This window comes from Orbicella faveolata, unplaced genomic scaffold, assembly GCF_042242905.1.
Source record: "Orbicella faveolata isolate gen_17 unplaced genomic scaffold, um_ofav_v1 contig_35, whole genome shotgun sequence".
In the NCBI taxonomy this organism is placed as follows: domain Eukaryota; kingdom Metazoa; phylum Cnidaria; class Anthozoa; order Scleractinia; family Merulinidae; genus Orbicella; species Orbicella faveolata.
Genome location: NW_028301564.1, coordinates 19,180,652 through 19,199,758, shown reverse-complemented (window position 1 = coordinate 19,199,758; position 19,107 = coordinate 19,180,652). Strand labels below are relative to the sequence as shown.

Sequence of the window (19,107 nt, the reverse complement as noted above, 5' to 3'; positions counted from 1 at the left end):
TTTATTCAGGATGATACATATATAATCAGGAATTGTTTTTTTTTCCATTAGATATCCCCCACACATTCCTAAGACAATACGAGCCTTTTTAGCTTTGACACACTTGGCCATGGTAGTGCTTGGCGGTGTTCGATTAAAATGTGAATCGGAAATGCTATTAAAATTTATCTGTTTGTCGATATCTGGAACAACAGATGTCCGTAAACAAACTATGTAACATGTTGTCAACACTTTTCTCATCTTCCTTCTCAAAAGCAATGTTTATACCAGAAACTTTACCAGCAGGTGCAGCTAAGTCGAAGCCTATTCAGTGAAATGACAGAAAAGGTCGCGTTCGGTAGAACATCCAGTTTTCTCACTGGGTGGAGACTCAAAAGAAAATATGTAAACCAACTGAAGTTTAAAAACCCTAAAGATAAGGTGCATTATTCTAAGATGATCATGGATGTATCCGTAGAAGGTGTTGATTAAGTCTGATAGTCAATTGGTCTTGAATTATTGCTTTTACAGCTCAAGGAACTGTAGTTTACGACTAATGTCGCAGCCTGTACAAAGGTAAGTACATGTATATATACGCAATACAACGGCACTGTACTAGTGATTGTAAGGAAAGGAGTATGACTCTGATCTGATGAACACAACCCTTGTTGCACAACCATGTCAGTGGCAGTCGCTATAATTACGAGGCATATATCTCGTTCAAAAAAGTCTGTCTTAAAACCGAAACCTGTTAGTTTAGCACAAATAACTGATGTTCTCCGCGAGGGCCTTTATTTACAAATGTCAGTGTTAGACATCCAACCGAAGTCCGGCTTGCAGCAGGCACTAGTCAAATTCATTACTGGAGTTCATTAACAATTGCACTTTTAAGACGACAAGGTACACATGACAGGAAATATCTGAAACTCCAAGGAATGTTCCAGGTTTTTCTTGTCTCCCTACAGTCCATATATTAATGCGCTTCATGTTACACAACCTTTCAGAACATTCATTTTGCATTTCATGTATTTTACGTAAGTAATTGCTTCTGGAAGAAAATCTTTGAAATAATATGGCAATTGCCTGTAGCCTATCCTGTGCATTGTTACTTCGTAGTCCAACAGGGCAGGTCATCGGAGGTGAAAGCAGAGTACGATAACGAATTCTCATGTCAAATTGTCTAGACCGATTTGGAATGTGCGAGATTCTGGCCATTTTACGTTACACGAACATTAATTCATCGATGTCAAAATTACAACGTACATTGCAAACAAACTATTCCGTTGTCAAAACGCAGTTTCACAAACACAACCCAGTACCACCCACAAACCAATATTCGTATTAGAAGTATTTAGTGTGAATCAACAGTGTTTCAGTTTCACCCAGTTGGTTTTGATTGGCTTACACAACGCATAAGCCAAGATCCAATCAACAGTTCCTTTAATTGCTGTTTATGGCTTGTTTGGAGACAACAGTGGGTGAGATGAAGGATTTAGGGAACTGTAAATAGACTCGGACGCCATGGGAGAATGCTATGATCCACGCAATGCACAATCACACCTTTCCTCCAAAGCTACAGCGTTCTCGATTGCGTCCTTGATGGCCTCGGACGAAAACGGTATTTCATACACTCTGCTGCTCTCGTATCTGTTCAGTTCTCGCATCATTCGGTGTAAACTATTGCTTGAAAGACAAGTATGAGAAGTAACGGTTTTGATGAATTTGGATCCCATTTCGATCATTGGGAATTCATTTTTCTTGTGAAATCATTGAAATTGTATTTGATCTCGAATGGTAGTCTTGTGCGCCTTGACAATTGATAAACTGGCTCTCATCGATCACTAAGTAATAATATCGAACACTGCAAGTTTTGGGGAATTGGGGAACGGTGAAATTTCGTATTTTTAGACCCCTCTTCCCAGTGAAGCGATTATTGAATAGATCTAAACACTTTTGAGTCCTTCCTATTTATTATCTTTAGGCGCAGATGAAGCCAAGAGGAAGAAACCCTGCGCCAGTGAAGATACTCACGTGCCGGGTTGTACATCTTCAAAGAGGCTTAGGTCTTGCGAGGAAAACGGTACCGATGATGCTCCTAATGGGACTTGTTCTGCTTTAGAAGTCTCTGAAGATATAGAAACTATTACAGCTACTTTAGAGAGTCGCGATCTATGGGATCGCTTCAATGAATTGGGAACAGAAATGATCATAACAAAGTCAGGAAGGTGAGATTGAAGCCGCTTTGTATTCCTTAGCGATGTACGACTGAAAGATTATTGTTTTGAGATGTTCTTAAGGTCCTGACTAACTAAAGAATAGTTAAATGACTTAAAAACCAACAACTACTCCTTTAGAAAGAAACCAAAATTGAGAACTTGCGAACAATCTTCACGAAGCCATTACCAAGCTGACCGCAGACGGCATACCAAACTATAAATGTTTACGCTAGCAAGTCTTACCGAACGCCGTGATTTCACCGTGGTGGCAAGACGTTGATATAAACGTTCATGGCGATGAAAAACAGTATACTTGAAACGGAGTATTTCGTGTGCGATAATGTGGTCTAAATGATTCGGTTGTTTTGCAAAGGCGACCGCAGTGACTTGGATACTTCACACCATGTTTTATTTATTGGCTTACTGACAGGTATTGTGAATGCTATCCAAAATTACTCACGAAACCAGCTAACTAGTTACATTGAGCAATTGTAAACTCCTTAAAGTGATATTTATAAAAAGTGAAATTGGAATGAAGTGTGCGTTAAGTTGTGAACGTTCGGTATGCCAAGTCCATGGCTTGCTCTTGCCAACATCATGTATTTCCAACTGCTTGGCTGTTATGTAACTATGAATTAGAACAAAGGAAAATGTGAGAGTGTTTGACAAGAACTTTTTATTCTTGGTTCCCAGGTTTAGATGTGTGTTTTTTAACTCGAAATTTCTCTTTCCAATCATAAAGTTTTTTAGACCCTTTTGAAGTGATAAACTTAGCACATCGGAATACGCCATACAAACTATGCTTCTCGAGGGAGGCAGCCCTCTCGAGTTTTCTGTTTACCTAAGATCTGGCATTCGCGATTGAATCTATGTTTCTCCATCTTAACCCTCTTTACTTGGCATATAGCACAGTTTTATGTATTAAATTGATATTTCTCCAAAAATACCATCAGAAACAATTAATTAGGTAAGCTAAAATAACATTCAGATAACGGACTCTTTCCTCCACGGCTCTGTCTTGCTAGGCAGATATCGATTGTTTTCAAATGAATAGATGAAAGATCTACGTAGCCAGTTGGTTTACTTAAAACCAGAAATAATCTCTTCTGGTTCAATGTTATATTCTATTCTGAAAGGACCGGCAATTTTAATAGGAACAGTTCCCACTCCGGGAAGACCACCTCGGGTACCGTTTCTTTCTAAGTGTGGCTTCGGAGAACACTATGCTTACAGGAGGGGTGTTTAAAACAAAGAGCATGAAAACTCAATAAAAAAATTTGCATTGTGATTAATTTTCACGAAGGTTTACGATTCGTAGTTGTTAATGTAAATCACTGCATCCCTTTCAGCGATAACTTGACATTTGCTACCTTGTTCTGTGTAACTCCTTGGAATACTGCAAGATGGTCAATTTCATTGCTCAAGGCAATGTCTTAGCAATTGTCTCTTGCTTCTGCCACACAAGAATGAGTTATTGTTCTATTAGAACAAGATAAACTAGGTCTAGGCTGTTGTAACAAAATACTATTTTTTTTAATTGTATTCATTTTAATCGCACTTGGTGCACTAATTTCGTGAGTTATGTCAACTGCCGAGTGCTGCAGACTGACCAAGGATAACTGAAAACTTTTGAATACAAAGGGTGTTCGAGTAAATTAACCCCAGTTCTAGTGACTTTATAAAGAGAAAATAGTAACGTTCTAGAATGTTAGAATCATGTGTACAAGGGAGGGAAACAAATGGGGCACCTACATTTTAATTTTTAGCTTTGACTTTCTTCCAAAGGAGAATGTTTCCAACCCTTCGAATATCACTGAACGGTGTCAGCCTAGATGCAAATTACATGGTCCTAATGGATATAGTGCCTGTTGACGACAAACGCTATAGATACGCCTACCACCGTTCAACATGGCTTGTGGCAGGTAAAGCTGATCCACCAGCTCCTGTTAGACTTTATATGCATCCAGACTCACCTTTTACAGGCGAGCAGCTGTTAAAGCAGATCATATCATTCGAGAAAGTGAAACTGACTAACAACGGCACTGATGAAAATGGGCATGTAAGTGGCCATTCATATATGTGTATAGTGTTGTACAAAGGTTTGTGATAGAGAATTAAATTTAATTTCCACGGCTCTTCTCTGTGTTAGATTACGTGCAGGCTAATGTAGGACAAAGTTACCGCAACTCGCTGGTGGGCCAACCCTCAATCTCCGCCGGTTCCCTGCAACAGATAACGGGCGGTGTTTCGAAAGCGGATTGTCCTGTACTCGCTAGAATTTTCATCCTTTTAACTTCTCAGGCGAGATTGAAAAAATAACTCCAAAAATAATAATAGCAAAAGAGCTACCATAAAAAATTGGGCAATAATTTTCTCTACGAATTCTCTTTTCAGTCGTCCCTTTTACTCTACTTCCCTATAAAGCAGTAAAATTAAACACATAGATTTTTCTGTTTGTTTTTCGTGGTATTCCTGCATTAATATGCTTTCCTTGCGGTTTTTAAACGTACAATTTCATAGTTACTTGTGTTTAACGAATTTTAATCGTGGACCCTTCTAAAGAGGAAGTATTCTTTGATCAGTTTGCGGGGGATTAAGCGAAGTTTTTTTTTCCTCAATTACTAACATCAAGCATCGCCTCACGCTGATGTTTGTTTTCTTTTCCAAACCAAACTCGTTTCAATTTAACAAAATGACGTCGTAAACTTGGTCTAGAACTTTACTCTATGTATTTCTTCCTTATTATTTCAATAAGCAGCATAACCGCATTCGCTACCATTTTTGTCCATTCTTGCCGCAGTTAAATTTGCATACGGATGTCTAACATCTAAAAGGATGTTTTGCTTTTCCCAACTGGCTTAAAAATTCTTCATTATTCTTATACGTTGTAATGTTTTTCTGCATAGATTGTTCTGAACTCCATGCATAAGTATCAGCCTAGAGTACACGTTGTCAGAAAGCGTGATCACACCGCCTCAGTTATTGACCTTCATTCCAAAGAAGCAAAGACTTTCGAGTTCCCTGAGACAAGTTTTATCGCTGTAACAGCATATCAAAACCAACTGGTAAGGGAAAAAATCAGGTGAGGCAACTAACTTGCATGGGCCCTACATTGTAATCTCCACTATTTCTGAGTATATATGGAATTAAGTATGTGTCAGGAACGAGCTAACGAGAACGTTGTTTTTGTCTAGTTTCGTTCTATCTGTTGCACAGGGCACAGAACTGTTGTTACAAGTCTGAAACATTCTCCCCTTACAGCTAATCTAAGTGGTTCCAAAGTGCCATGAATATTCTGATATCGTCGCAGGAGAAGGGTAACAAAATATTCTCACAGCTTGACGGTATAGCAGACACTGTGGACGGGTCACGAAAAGAAAATGCGGTAATAAGTTATGTTCAGGATACTCGGGGATCGCAGCATTATTTAATCTTTAGCGTGGTGATTTGAAACAAAAATGTTTATTTTGCCAGTAAGGTTGCAAGAGGGCGTTAACTCTTGTTTCAAGTCTGTTTTCTACACAAATCGATCCAGAATTGGCACACCTACAATAATCTTATTTCGGTTGCAGCTTAACTAACAGCCAATCGGTCTGGGCCCTTCGTTTTATCCACTAGCTTTACAAAATTCCATGGATGATAAATTAGCTAAATGTTTCGGAGACAGAGACAAAAAACTCCCGATCATGAGGTATTGCAGCTCAAGCTTAAGGTTATATATCATAAATTGCAGATTACACGTCTAAAAATTGACAGCAATCCTTTTGCAAAGGGGTTTAGAGACTCAATCAGGATATTGCCTGTGCAGAGGTACGTACTGATAGGCGAAGCTTGTTAATATCATTTATATAGGAAACAATCCTAGAGAGAGACAAGTATGCGCTTAGATAACAGATTATGGAGTATTCTTTTATGTACCGCATTGGTTAATCTCTTGCAAAACCAAGTGCCCTAGAGTGAACATTGAAAAAGAAGTCCTAAATTCCATTGGTTGCCAACACACACACACACACACACACACACACACACATACAGACACACACAAAAAATTAAACACTAACAACAGTACAGCGCAATATTGCTTAAAAGTTTTAATTTGAAGAGTTAGTCACCAGGATTACATCCACAGAGGTACATAAAGTTAAGAAGTAAATTAATTGAATGACTGTGAGAACAGAGGGTTAGACTTTAAAAGGGAAACAGTGACTACAAAAAGATATGTTCTTGTAATCCCATTTCTTAATTCTGAATAAATGCAAACCAACTCGAGAATTGACAAGAGTGCAACAGTCTCAGGAGTATAGGGATGTCCAGGGGAATATATGGAGCCTCCATTCTTATACAGGCAGAAATGTGTGTGAATGAGTAGCGATTCCCCAACTGGACCCAAGTCCGCAAAACAAGGCTAGAATGTATAGAGAGTACATTGTTATGTTAAACATTAATTAATGATGAATATCTCCTGTCCTTTTTCGTGATGTTTGTCGTATTCGTAATTGAAGACATATGTCTATTTGCAAACTCCTTGAATAGCGTGACCTACAACTACAGCACTCAGTTTTATTTATACCAGCGATACCCTAACACTTCAGTTCTGTCAGTTTGAAAAGTTCCCTTATAAGGCACGCCACCAGAACGAGATACCGCTGAAACTTTAAACATAGCCTAAACCATTGTCTAGTTGCTGCTGCTTTATAAACGCTGTTGTAAAGAAATCTCAAAACTAATGTGGAAACGATATGAAAGCCACGACAATTTTTTTCCTTAATCAAACGCAACGATGGTGGTGAATAAAGACATGCGTTGATTTTTATTAGAAATAAACGCTCCCCTGAATGACAATCGGACGTAGGTACCGGCATTTAACTTGTTTGTTTCCAAAGAAATATGATAGAGAACTTACAAAGCAGCCATGTAGGCAGAGTTTCTTTAAACCTGGGACAAGCTGACATGATAAGTTTTAAATCTCCCTTTTCAGTATTAATATAAACAATTCAGTACAGTATTGCTATATATGGTTTTTTTTTTTATAAGGGTGTCTTGCATTGCGCGGGACTGAGGAAAATCTATTTTTCTCGTCTTTATTTATAGAGAGTGCCCTCACAGAGCGGCGTATCGACAAGGTCATATAAACCCCGTATCTGTTCCCAGCACGTATCTACCCAGTCATTTCTTACCGTCGGCTATCTTTCAAAGTCATCAGATGGAAGCGAAGGACGTGCACTGCACCGGATGTATGGTCAGTCTCAATGAAGGTCAGTGATTGGTCTGGAAAACTACAAACACTGTAGTATTAAATTTTAAAAATGTTGCATGGAGAGGCCGATAAGGATGTCGAGACCCTACCGATTGTTTTGCTTTGTAACTTATTTCCCAAATGGAGAAAAAGCAGTTTTTAGCAAACAGATCCAAAACCGTGCTCATATGCTTTCTCTGGTCACAGTCACTCAGTTGAGATCATGGAGTCCGGAAATACTTTTAACTATAAATAGTACTTTCGTTGAAGCTAGAGCCCAAAACCATGATATTTGCATAGCAAGTATAAACCCGCTGTTCTGGAAATCACTGGAAGATTGACGAGTAACTTCTTCTCGACATCGAAAACATTCATTGTTAATTCACCTGCAGTTAATCAAACAAGCCAAAATCACAGTATTTAAACAAAATTCCTACCAAAGAATAGTTTTTAGTCTAAACATGGGCACTAATTTACTCCTTGTTAAAGGGATTATAGCAACTGTGGAAGACTGGTCTCCTTCAAATGGCAATGACATCTCGGGAGGTATCCTCCAGCATGCTCTTTGCAAGCGAGAAGAAAATGAAAAAGTATGCTTGTCTGGACCTGTCTGAGCTGTGTTTCAGTAGAGGATTTGTCACTGAATACTGGCTTATCATTCAAATGTTATATCCAATATATTAACAACCTTGTAACTAACCATTTTCGTCATAAGTGATTCATTTCTTTCAGAAACCACTGCGAGAAAAACAAAGGAGACCAACTCGTTTAATTTGATTATCAAAATCCAAATTATCTTTGCTCAGAATCAACAAATTGTGCTAGTTCTGTGTTTACCTTGAGTTAGAACAGCTTTCAGCACGCGCCTTCTCAGTACAGGGTCTTTCCCCAGTAAAATTTATACAATATAAGTAAATGAAAGCTTGGAAGGCAAATTCCAACTTTTAGAGATTGCAAGGACTAATAGTGTAACTTTCCAGACTGAAAATTTAATGCAATTTTCTCATGTCAAGACATCATATTCACACTAAGCAAGAGTTCCCATAAAACATCATAAGTTCTTTTGGAAATATGATTTTTTTTTTTTTAAGCTTATAAGCCTCCCTCTTAAACAAATTGGCTTAAAAACAAATCCAGTTGCTTCAATTTTGTCCATCGCATTTCTTTCAGGGCAATCATCTTTTTTCAACTAAGCCAGTCCAATCGCTAAACAATTTTGTTTCAGGTTAAAACTATTTTTCCTGTCATAGACACCAAAATAGAATCACCTGGATAGAAGCTTTTCTAATACAGTCTTTCATTGCACACCTACTTTACAGATCGATTGACCAAAATTGTAGTTTATCAATTAGAGACAAACTTCTTTGCGTAGAAATGTTCTGCTGCCCTTATCTTCAGTTCGGTCAAAATCAGTTTTCACTTGGTTTTTTTGTTTTCTTTTTTTGTCTCACGCATAAAGACTACAATCACAGGAAGTTATGATTAGATGATAAGATTAATGAGCTCAAACCCAAAGTTAAAATATAATAGGATTTGAATAACTATATTAACAAGACCGGTAGCTATAGTATTCAATGTAAAGAAGCATATCCGGTAAGACAAAATCGTGTGTAAGCCCAAGGAAGTGGTATGGCGGAGAGGGGAAGGTACTTCCATATGTACGCCATGTCTGGACTCCTCTACCGCCCCCCCTCCCCGAGGATTAGTTTCTGGATGGAGAGGTGATAATATTAATAATTTTCAACACAGGAAAATTTAAAGTTAGGACGATAAATAACAAGATAAGCTAAGATAATAAGCTACAGGGAGTATGGCACAAAAAAAAGAAGCAAATATCATTAAGGTTGAGCGAGATTGTAACGGATTACCGATAATTATTGATAATTTAATTTTCGCCTAGATGGAAATTCCATTAACATATAATCTATAAATAACTTGTTGTTGTTGTTGTGTTTCTGAGAGGCTCCTGGGTTGTTATCTCAAAACTTTTGATCTCAGTTTTCTTGCTGGTTTGTCATGCTTAAAAGTTGTCTTTTTTGCTGTTGTTGTTTGTTGTTTAGATCTCCTGTCATCTGTCAATCATCAAGGAATGGTGCACCATAGCCCAGTCACAGACGTTCATCTCCAAATGCCAAACAATCCTTTCGTGATAGAATCGCCACTAAAACAAATTTCACCTTGTATTTCTCCATACTGCAATGGCATTCCACAGTAGATGGCGATGATCAAATGCACTTAATTAACAGACTATGTATTTCGCATTGGTCTTTACCGCCTGAATCCTGATAGGCCTAACCTCTTACGTAGATGCTTTTCTGGGGCTCGTCAGAATGTGCTGTGCGTTTCAGCAGACGTAGTTTGCGCGACGAGCCCAAAGAGCGTGGGAGTGGGGAACTTAAGCATACCATGACGGCGACGTGCAACGAGAACGTAAGATTAATGAGCAAAACAATAGCTGTGCACGTGCGTTATACATCTTTGTAAATTTCTTTGCCGTCCTCTGCAAAACAACAACGTGAAATGGCCATGTTCCGCGTAGTCTGGGAAACGCGAAAGACGACGGCTAATTTTTCGTTTTTCCATTTGGAATTGAACGCTGTCAAAGCATATTTAACCTGAGCACGTTTTTTAGAGCCATTGGCGTACTGAACAGATCTAGACAATTGCGCATTTCGCTGGTAAAATATAAATTCGTTTTTGACTAGGCATCGTCCTTGGCGTCGACGTCGTCGTTGCTTAAGCTCCCTGGACTATGACATGCCTGAGGTGGATCAGGCAGATTCGCCTTCCCGATGCTTGAACAAAATGCTTATGGTTTAAGTTATGTGAAGTCGAAGGATTGTCGCTGCTAAAATCGCTATTTGACGATTATAGTTCAAGGAGTCTTGCAGAAGTTATGCCTTGATGACTTTAGCCCAAAACTTCAAGTTTGCTTCTTGTAATCCCTCTCAATCTTCCTCATGCTAAGCCCTCGTTGTTTTGTTTAATTTAGCCTCTTTGGTGTTTTCTACTGAGCTCTTATGTCGAGATAGATTATAACTTCGAAAAAATGACGTAATATACGGTGTTAAAGCCCCTTTAACTTTATGCACCCTTGATGATGTATTGCTGTAATGCATTTTACGAGCATAAAACCATCCAAACATCACTAAATTTCAGACCCACAAGCCGCACGATATGATCGCCAAGACACTGACTGTATAAGCCCTGTATAACATTCGGCTTCTACCGAAATATAGTAGAGATTCCGAGCGTTTTCTGAACCTTCAAAATCATTAAAGCACGATCCTTGTATTGTTCCAAACTTTTTAAAGTTCAAACTGGGGACAAGAAGTTTCCCGAATATTTCCCCATCTTTTCCACCGCCGAGCACAAAACATAAATAAGCACGTGGTTTGCTTTCCATTATCGTTTCCAGACCAAGGAAACAGAAGGTGCACGTGTTTCCTTGATTTATTTCTTCGAGAATAAAGCCGATATAAATAGTATATTATATGGCCAGCTCCGTGAGCGGGTAAGATGAATCAAATCCTGTGCTGTGATTGGCTACCCGAGCGGGCAAGATGGAGCTATCTTGCCCGCTCGGGACTACCCGTCGTGTCCCGTAAGAAAAATTTCCTCCAAATAGCCATATAATAAATCCTTTATTGACCAAGCTTGTTCGGTCAAGATGGCTAGATATTGGCCTCGTTCTTTTTTTGCGAGTTTATGGACCTCGACTCCGTCTCGGTCCATAAACATGCAAAAAAAAGAACTTGGCCAATGTCCAACCATCTTGACCGAACAAGCTTGGTCAATAACCCATAGGTATTAATACAACATAACTGTATGTTAAAATGTAAATGTTGGATAAGAAAAGCAAATAATTCGCTTGCTTTAACCGTTTTTTCTTTTTTTTCTTTCGTTTTGTTTTTGTTTTTGTTTATTTATATCACCTTAGGTAACATGATGTCATCATACTCACTAGTATGCGCTGAAAACTTTAGGGAAAATGTATTTCATTAATCATGTAAACTAATATTTTCATGCTTGTTTTGTACTTTTGACTTACAGTACCCTATGGGAAGTAATATATTCTACAATAAGTATTAATTTAAAGGAAGATTGTTATTTTAATAATATGATTTATATTTATTAACCAGGAAAGTAAAGTAAATATTTGCACAACTTAGAGATCATCTTTGAAAGTTTTAAGCAGACCATCCTTAAACGAAACAGGTGAAGATTGCGTAGAACTGGTACTAGTACGTTGTGTGTTCCACTTGGAGAACCCGATAAGACCGCCACAATAAAGTTAACATAGTTAGTAAACATAGTACTCGTACACTGTATTAAACAGTGCAAACAACATAGTACGGGTATGTTTACATGTAGCTTATGCTGAAGAATGACTCTTGTAGAAGCCTGATATATAACATAGTATGATATCAGGACTTCCCCTTTATAGGAGATCCCGTAATAAATTCTTGACATAATCTTGAAGGCGAACATTTTAATACGAATATTGTTTCTACGGGCCAGGGAGAATATTTTTATTTTTCTGCCTATTTTAGGCTGAAAATAAATTCTTGTAAACATTCTTAGATTATAGCGTATGACACTTCCATTTCATTGCTTTGATGGCGTTGAAGTAATTTTGGAACTACACTGCAGCCAATAAAGCCTGCTGTGACACACATAACTTCTTGCAGAAATATTACTAGCATCGAACATGCGGCTAATGCTATTTTTGCTGGGTTTTTTTTATGTGGGGTGGGGCTAGTTTAGCCGTTTAGAGAAAGAAATAATTTTAAATCGTGTAGTTAAAAACATATAATTGCATTATATTTACACATTTTCAGCACACTAAATTATATTCCTTTAAAAATCTCAGCCTTCTTAAAATATTCCTATAAAATATATTCTTATAAAGAAAAGAGTGCACATAAATCGATCTGTGATCTATGAAGAAATTTTCTCTCAGTAAACAGTAGCAAAACGAAAAAAAATATTCTACTTACAGTGTAGTCTTACTTTTAAAATCAAAGCTGTTTTGCTTTATATTTCAACGGAAACGACTCTTGCTGAATCTTCAGTGATCATATGCTATGGCTATAGTAATCGTTCAGTAAATGAAGTCGAGAATCTGGGATACGAAAGATGATTGATATGTAAACAACCTCGCCAAGATTTAGGAATACGCTCGCTATTTTGAGAAATGTTTCATCTAAATGTATACAGCTTTGTGTGGAGATGTCATTTTAACGGAAACACCCTGTCAAGTTACAACTTTGTAAGCGTCTTGTTTTTATAGTATCTTGCGACTGATGAAAGTAAAACCTCAGAAAGATTAGGTACTTTTTACTTTTGGAACATGTCAACATCACCTGATAATAGGCAATTCAATGAATTGGTCAAACAGCACGACAATACGTACACATCCAGTGAACATTTTGCCTGTGCAGACACTTTTCTATCTTTGGCCTCTGTACCGATTTTACCGATTTATATTCACTCAGTCAAAAATCTTGTCCCACCACGCCTCTCTCCGTCACCCCAGTTTTCGCGTGATCAGCAGGCAAGAAACAAGGAACTCGCTTGAAAGGGAACGTCTGCTACACAGGCTAGAAATTTACAGTCATTCTCAGGCAATACATTTATGTACAAGGTAATCTGGATTATATTGTTTTCGAAAATTTAAGGTGGCTCAGAACCTTCCTAGTAGAATTTTTTAAACTTTTCAAAAGTTGCATCTCCGAGCTCGTGTTTGAGCTTTATCAATTAAAGCTTAAATTAAGGGTGTTTTACCAGGTTGTACTCTCGCTATCGTAACCTATTAAGCTATATTAAAGGTTCGCCAATTGCTGGGCATTTATGTGATACCAATATTGTAGCCATCACTTGAGAAACAGTGGTAGTATTCACTCGTCAGCTTCCTTAAACATCTTGGCAAAAATATCTTCAGTTTACGGCCAGACTGCTTATCTTCCCGACATCACATAGTACAAAAATACACGTGATACAAACGCCCTCTTTTCCAAGTGGGGGTAGACGCATTAGGAAGTTTTGAAAGTTCAATTGAGTTATTTTAGTGACTCAGACATAAGATATTTTTAGTTTGTCCTATGAACTCAATGCTTTTACTAGGCGAAAGAATAACTATAAATATTCAGTTTTTATTTCACCAGTTAATTAACGGTGATCTTAGGGTATTCTGAGCTTATTATTTTAAACTGGTATTATAAAATAAGAGCATTTATACGATTTTAATACGAATATTGTTTCTACGGGCCAGGGAGAATATTTTTATTTTTCTGCCTATTTTAGGCTGAAAATAAATTCTTGTAAACATTCTTAGATTATAGCGTATGACACTTCCATTTCATTGCTTTGATGGCGTTGAAGTAATTTTGGAACTACACTGCAGCCAATAAAGCCTGCTGTGACACACATAACTTCTTGCAGAAATATTACTAGCATCGAACATGCGGCTAATGCTATTTTTGCTGGGTTTTTTTTATGTGGGGTGGGGCTAGTTTAGCCGTTTAGAGAAAGAAATAATTTTAAATCGTGTAGTTAAAAACATATAATTGCATTATATTTATTTATTTTAATTAACGGTGATCTTAGGGTATTCTGAGCTTATTATTTTAAACTGGTATTATAAAATAAGAGCATTTATACGATTGATCTTGGTATAGTTGCCGACACGCAAGCTAAAGACCTGTCTTTTATTGGCTTGAAGTAATCACTTTTACCGATATACACTGTAAAATGGAGAGTCAACGAGTCTTTAATTTTAAATCAAAAACATAAAATGTCGATTCACATGTGAATTTTAACTAGTTCATTTCAGAGATATTTCCCATGTCAATAAGTAATGCATTCTTTTGTAAAACACGAGACTGTGAACTTTTGTTTGACCGTTCTTAGACACTGATCTTGTACATTTCAACAACCTTGTGAGAAAAAAAATATGAATTATGAAACACATACGTGGCGCGCCATACCCAAAGAGGAAAATTGGCTGACCGTTGAATCTCCAGAGGACTAGCTATGCAAGATAGAGCTAAAAAGAGATCAGTGCTGCTGTTATATCATGGCTGAGGTCGGGTTTAAAATCATTTTGCCTTGTTTGTTCTCAAGTTGTTGTTATTGTTATTGTTGTTGTTGTTGTTGTTTTTAGTTATTTCATGGAGAGCCCCTTTGGTGAGGTTCAATAAAGTACGTATGTGTATGTTTGCAATGCAATCCCACATCCGTGCAAATTAACCAGTCGAGAGGTAAAACCACAGCACGAAATAGCAACTTTACTGTTCCGTAAAGCTGCCGTAAAGCTGCCGTAAAGCTGCCGTAAAGCTCGTATTTACGGAACTTTACGGATCTATACGAAATCGTAAAGTTGAACTTTAAGCGTCTTTACGGGCTTCTGTAAAGACGCATAAGGGGATACATTTACGGAACTTTATCGTATCGTCAAGTTGGGTGAAGCTGTACTTTACTATGTCCGTAAAGTTTTTTTAAAGCACTGTAAAGGCATCCTTTCATACGGCTTTATGGACACGTCGCGTAAAGCTGTACTTTACTATGTCCGTAATGCCCTTTAAAGCGCTGTAAAGGCATCCTTTCATACGGCTTTATGGACATCAAAGCGACGTAAATGCAAGCCCAATATCGTCCGCATTTTGTTCTGTTCAGCACTCCAATAAGCTCAAGCACTTTTTATGAAATGAAGTACTCGTGTAAGTTCAGTTAAATTAATATAGTAAGCCGGTAAGTAGTTACATAGCTGGAACATTTCTCATTCAACTCGTATCTTCTCCAGTGAAAAAATTAAACGCAAGCAAAAAGTTGCAGTCATGTAATCATTTATTTTAAAATGTAATAAATCAGACTCAATAAGATACTTGTAGTTTCTTGGCACCGCAGACGTTAAGTACATTTTACGAATATACAATCATCATGCATAAGTTTAAAATGGAACAGCAACTCATTGCATCTAACTTAGGAAAAATGTGTTAATAATTGTAAAAGTACTCTTAATTCAGACTTTTCAAGTCAACTAAAGCAACTATTAATATAACCAATTGATACCTCTGTAGATACACTTCTGACAAAAACACCACTTTGTTGTTAAAAAATTATCACCCTTTAAAAATTGAAGAAACTTGGCCCACAGAGAAAAGATCTTTGTCTGAAGGTCTCGGGACTTTCTCCACTAAATACACCAAAACTTCTCCGAAACGAGCTTTATTCCTCTTACTAACACAAAATTAAAACTGGTCAGGTTTTGAAAAAAATTTGACCAACAACTCGAATATGTCTCTCAGTTTTTGGAAAACATTTTTTCCCCTTGTCAAAAGCGTTACAGGTTATCGAAAAGATTTCTTCAAAGTCCATTTCCGTGGTGTTTTGCCGGTTTGTCACTTCTCGCGACTTCGTCGCGCTCGTTTAACGCAACTTTGTCGCTAATTTTATAGAAGTCCACTTGTGGCAAGCCTAATTGTCGAAAGGCACTTAAATCATTACATGTCCTTTCAGGTTCCTTTACAGCAATTTACATCCCTTGGCGTAAAGTTTGATCTTTACGGTCACTTTAAACTACCTTTACAGAGCTTTACGGCATTGACAACTTCACGCAGCTTTACGTCACTTTATTAACTCTCCGTAAAGCAGTGAGTTCAGCTTTACGGAACTTCACGTATCTCGTAATGTCATGTAAATTTGCGATTTCGTGTATCAACGTTTGATTATTTTAATGTTTGAGTCCGGCCGGACGTGGTTCAATCCATTTCTTTAATCCCATGCGATCTGATCCCGAAACGGTATACAAACCTGTTACCAGGTGTCGCAGATAGCAATTCCTCCAAACTCATCAATGTTCGTGTTGCAGCCGCATTTAATTCTTTTTTTTTTTTTTTCGTCTGTGCGTGCATTCTTTCGTGATCATCGCATTCTTTTCGTTTATCTCGCTTTCACGTTATCGATATTCTGTTAGGTTTTTTCGCATAATTTTCCTTTGTTTCAGTCCCCTTTTGTATGCGTCTTTCTATAGTTTATTTGTGCATTTTCATCGCGACGCTACCGTCATCTCGTTTCATTTACCGTACTGCCGTTTTCCTTTTACGTGTTCCTTAGCTTCCTAGTCATACAACGTTTGTAAGTATCGTCTACCTTCGGCTCGTTATTTCTGTTTCTTTTATTGTATTCGTCTATAACTTGTAATTTATTTTGTTTGTAGCAACCGTTCCATTTTCATCGCTTTCTTCGCACTGGTTAAATTGCACATTTCGTCTTATCGATTAAAGCCAAGTAGCGCGTTGAACGTTGACTACAATATTCGTTGAAACGTTATGGATCCAATCGAAAACACTGGAAGCCAAAAGGAACAAATTGGATTGGAAAGCGACAGTTTGGAATCTGCGGACGCGGCCCTCGTTACCGGTGTAACAAGGCGAAGGCAGCGCACCGAGAAAGGAAAGGCTTACATCGCTCATCTTCGATGGACAGATTGTCAAACTGTCGATAAAAGAATCTAACGGCAAATTAAGGAAATTGTTTCTTTTGCGACTACCGAAGAAAACGTGGACGTCGTGGAAAAGAATCTGACTGCATTTCCTGTTACCTTGGAAGAATTAACGAGATGCGTCGCTGTATTGTTGGACGACCTCGAGGGTGAAGGTGACCAGCTAACCGTAGCTAACGATTGGTATGCCGAAAAGAGTAAGCAAATAAGCGATTTTATTGAAAAAACCGTTCGCTGGATTTCGTCTGCGAAAGAGGTCCTCGAGCAGAATTTGGAGGTTAGATCTCAAGCCAGTTGAAGACGTACGCGAACATCACATCGCTCTCACGCAACATCGAGATCCTTAATCGACTCTAGCAGAGCGAAAGAAAAGGCGAAAGCGGCCGAATTAATGGCAAAAGTGGCTATGTTGGACCAAAGGCAAGAGCTGGAGAAAAAGGCCGAGAGGTTACTGTTAGAAGAACAATTAGCAGCTGCTAAAGTTCGTGAACGTGTGTTCGCAGAAATCGAGAATGGCGTCAAGGAAGATTTAAGCCACCAGCCGGAAATGCCTACACAAACCTCTCGGGTACCAGGAATTTCTCTCTCCGGGCCGTCTTTTCCGTCTGTGTCCAGTATTTACACCGTTCCAAGCGCAACGTCGAACACTGTAACGAACGTGAACTTTACTGCGGGTTTCCATGATGACGCTCCTCTTACACAAACACCTACTAAGCCGACGCGACATCCTGCGAAGTTAAACCCTCTCGCACCTGAGTTTCACGTTACCGACACGCAGCCAAATACACAGTTTTATGATGTTCTTCAGAAACAAACCAGATTAACTGAACTGTTGGCGGAACAACAACAACAGAGTTTACTTCCGTCACTCACGCTGACTAAATTTACTGACGATCCTTTGGAATATTCCACATTTACTAGAAGCTTTGAATCGCAAGTGGAAGCTAAAGTCAGCGCTAACGATGTTCGTTTGCAATACTTGGAGCAATACTTACAAGGAGAACCGAAGGAGCTCATCAAAGGATGTCTTCACCTGGATAGAAACGGCGGCTACATAGAAGCTGAGAAACTCCTAAAGGAGAAGTACGGGGATCCTTACAAGATATCGAATGCGTACATTAAGAAGATTAACGAGTGGCCTTACATACAGTCAGGAGATGAACTGGCATTAGACCGACTTTCCATCTTTCTTGGTCAGTGCCGGAGCGCGATGTCGACCCTAACCTTTCTATCCATCCTCAACCGTCCACACAACTTACAAAGCATGGTGTCAAAGCTTCCTTTTCCGCTCCAAGACCGATGGCGGCGAGAAGCCTATAAAAGGAGAACTTGTAAGAAGTGTTCACGTCGTCATCCCACGGGACTTCATGATGACAACTTTCGCATCAATAAAGTAGCCTCCAAGCAGCAGATCCCCCCGCCTCCACAACGTAAGGATCATGTCGTGAATGCTCATACTGAAATGGCTGAAGCAACCTGTAATGCCACTGGCGCTGAGAAATCTGTCTCCGCTGTACCCATCGTTTCTGTCAGGTTGAGATCTGCAGAAAGTGAAGTTCTCACTTACGCCATGCTTGATGCTGGCATTACCGGTTCCTTTGTTCAAGAAGATCATCGCGCAGAATTCTATTGTCTTTCGCGACATATACTTGCAGTGCTCATTTTTTCAATGCGCGGAATAATAATTACAAATATTAGCTGTCGGAATTCCGACTGCTCTCGTCAATGAATCGGCGGCTGTCAGTCAAACGGTCTGATGTGTGAAGTAAATCCCAAGGTGTAATAAGCTAACAAAAGCGCTCTAATTTAAAGGCGGCCTGCGCTCTTCACAAAGACTTTTGTCAACAAAGTCGTATGCAGCGACATTCTCACTTTTTTTGTTGACATGTCACACTCGAAATGGTTTGAGCGCGGAAGCCAAAAGTTCTCCCACAAAAACTTCTTCTTCCAAAGCGTTGCCAAATTGAAAGAACGGTGCGCATAAAGCTTTCTTCTACTTTATCGTTGTCCTCTTTTACTCGACCGGTCAAAGCAGTTCACCAGACGTAGTCTTTTACTCGATCGGTTTACGTAGTCTGTCGTTGATCGAGGACTTAAAAGACAACACAGGTCTTTATCTATTCGAAAGATGAAGGGGAAAATAAATGACATTTCTGTTTGAAATCCAGAGC

At 38.6% G+C, this 19,107-nt stretch overlaps 2 protein-coding genes across 2 annotated transcripts; both read left to right on the top strand.

Annotated features, from left to right (window-relative positions):
• Positions 1-1,083: 1,083 nt before the first annotated feature.
• LOC110045151 (T-box transcription factor TBX20-like) lies at positions 1,084-12,014 on the top strand. Its single transcript, XM_089272711.1, has 7 exons — positions 1,084-1,597; positions 1,961-2,204; positions 3,981-4,254; positions 5,102-5,260; positions 5,929-6,005; positions 7,287-7,450; positions 9,492-12,014. Exons 1-7 carry the CDS (start codon positions 1,501-1,503, stop codon positions 9,644-9,646), a joined length of 1,170 nt encoding a protein of 389 aa, XP_089128837.1. The 5' UTR covers positions 1,084-1,500; the 3' UTR covers positions 9,647-12,014.
• A 5,313-nt stretch (positions 12,015-17,327) lies between these two features.
• LOC149103648 (uncharacterized) lies at positions 17,328-18,904 on the top strand. Its single transcript, XM_089272585.1, has one exon. The coding sequence runs from the start codon at positions 17,328-17,330 to the stop codon at positions 18,663-18,665; it is 1,338 nt and encodes a 445-aa protein (XP_089128711.1). The 3' UTR covers positions 18,666-18,904.
• The last annotated feature ends 203 nt before the right edge of the window (positions 18,905-19,107 follow it).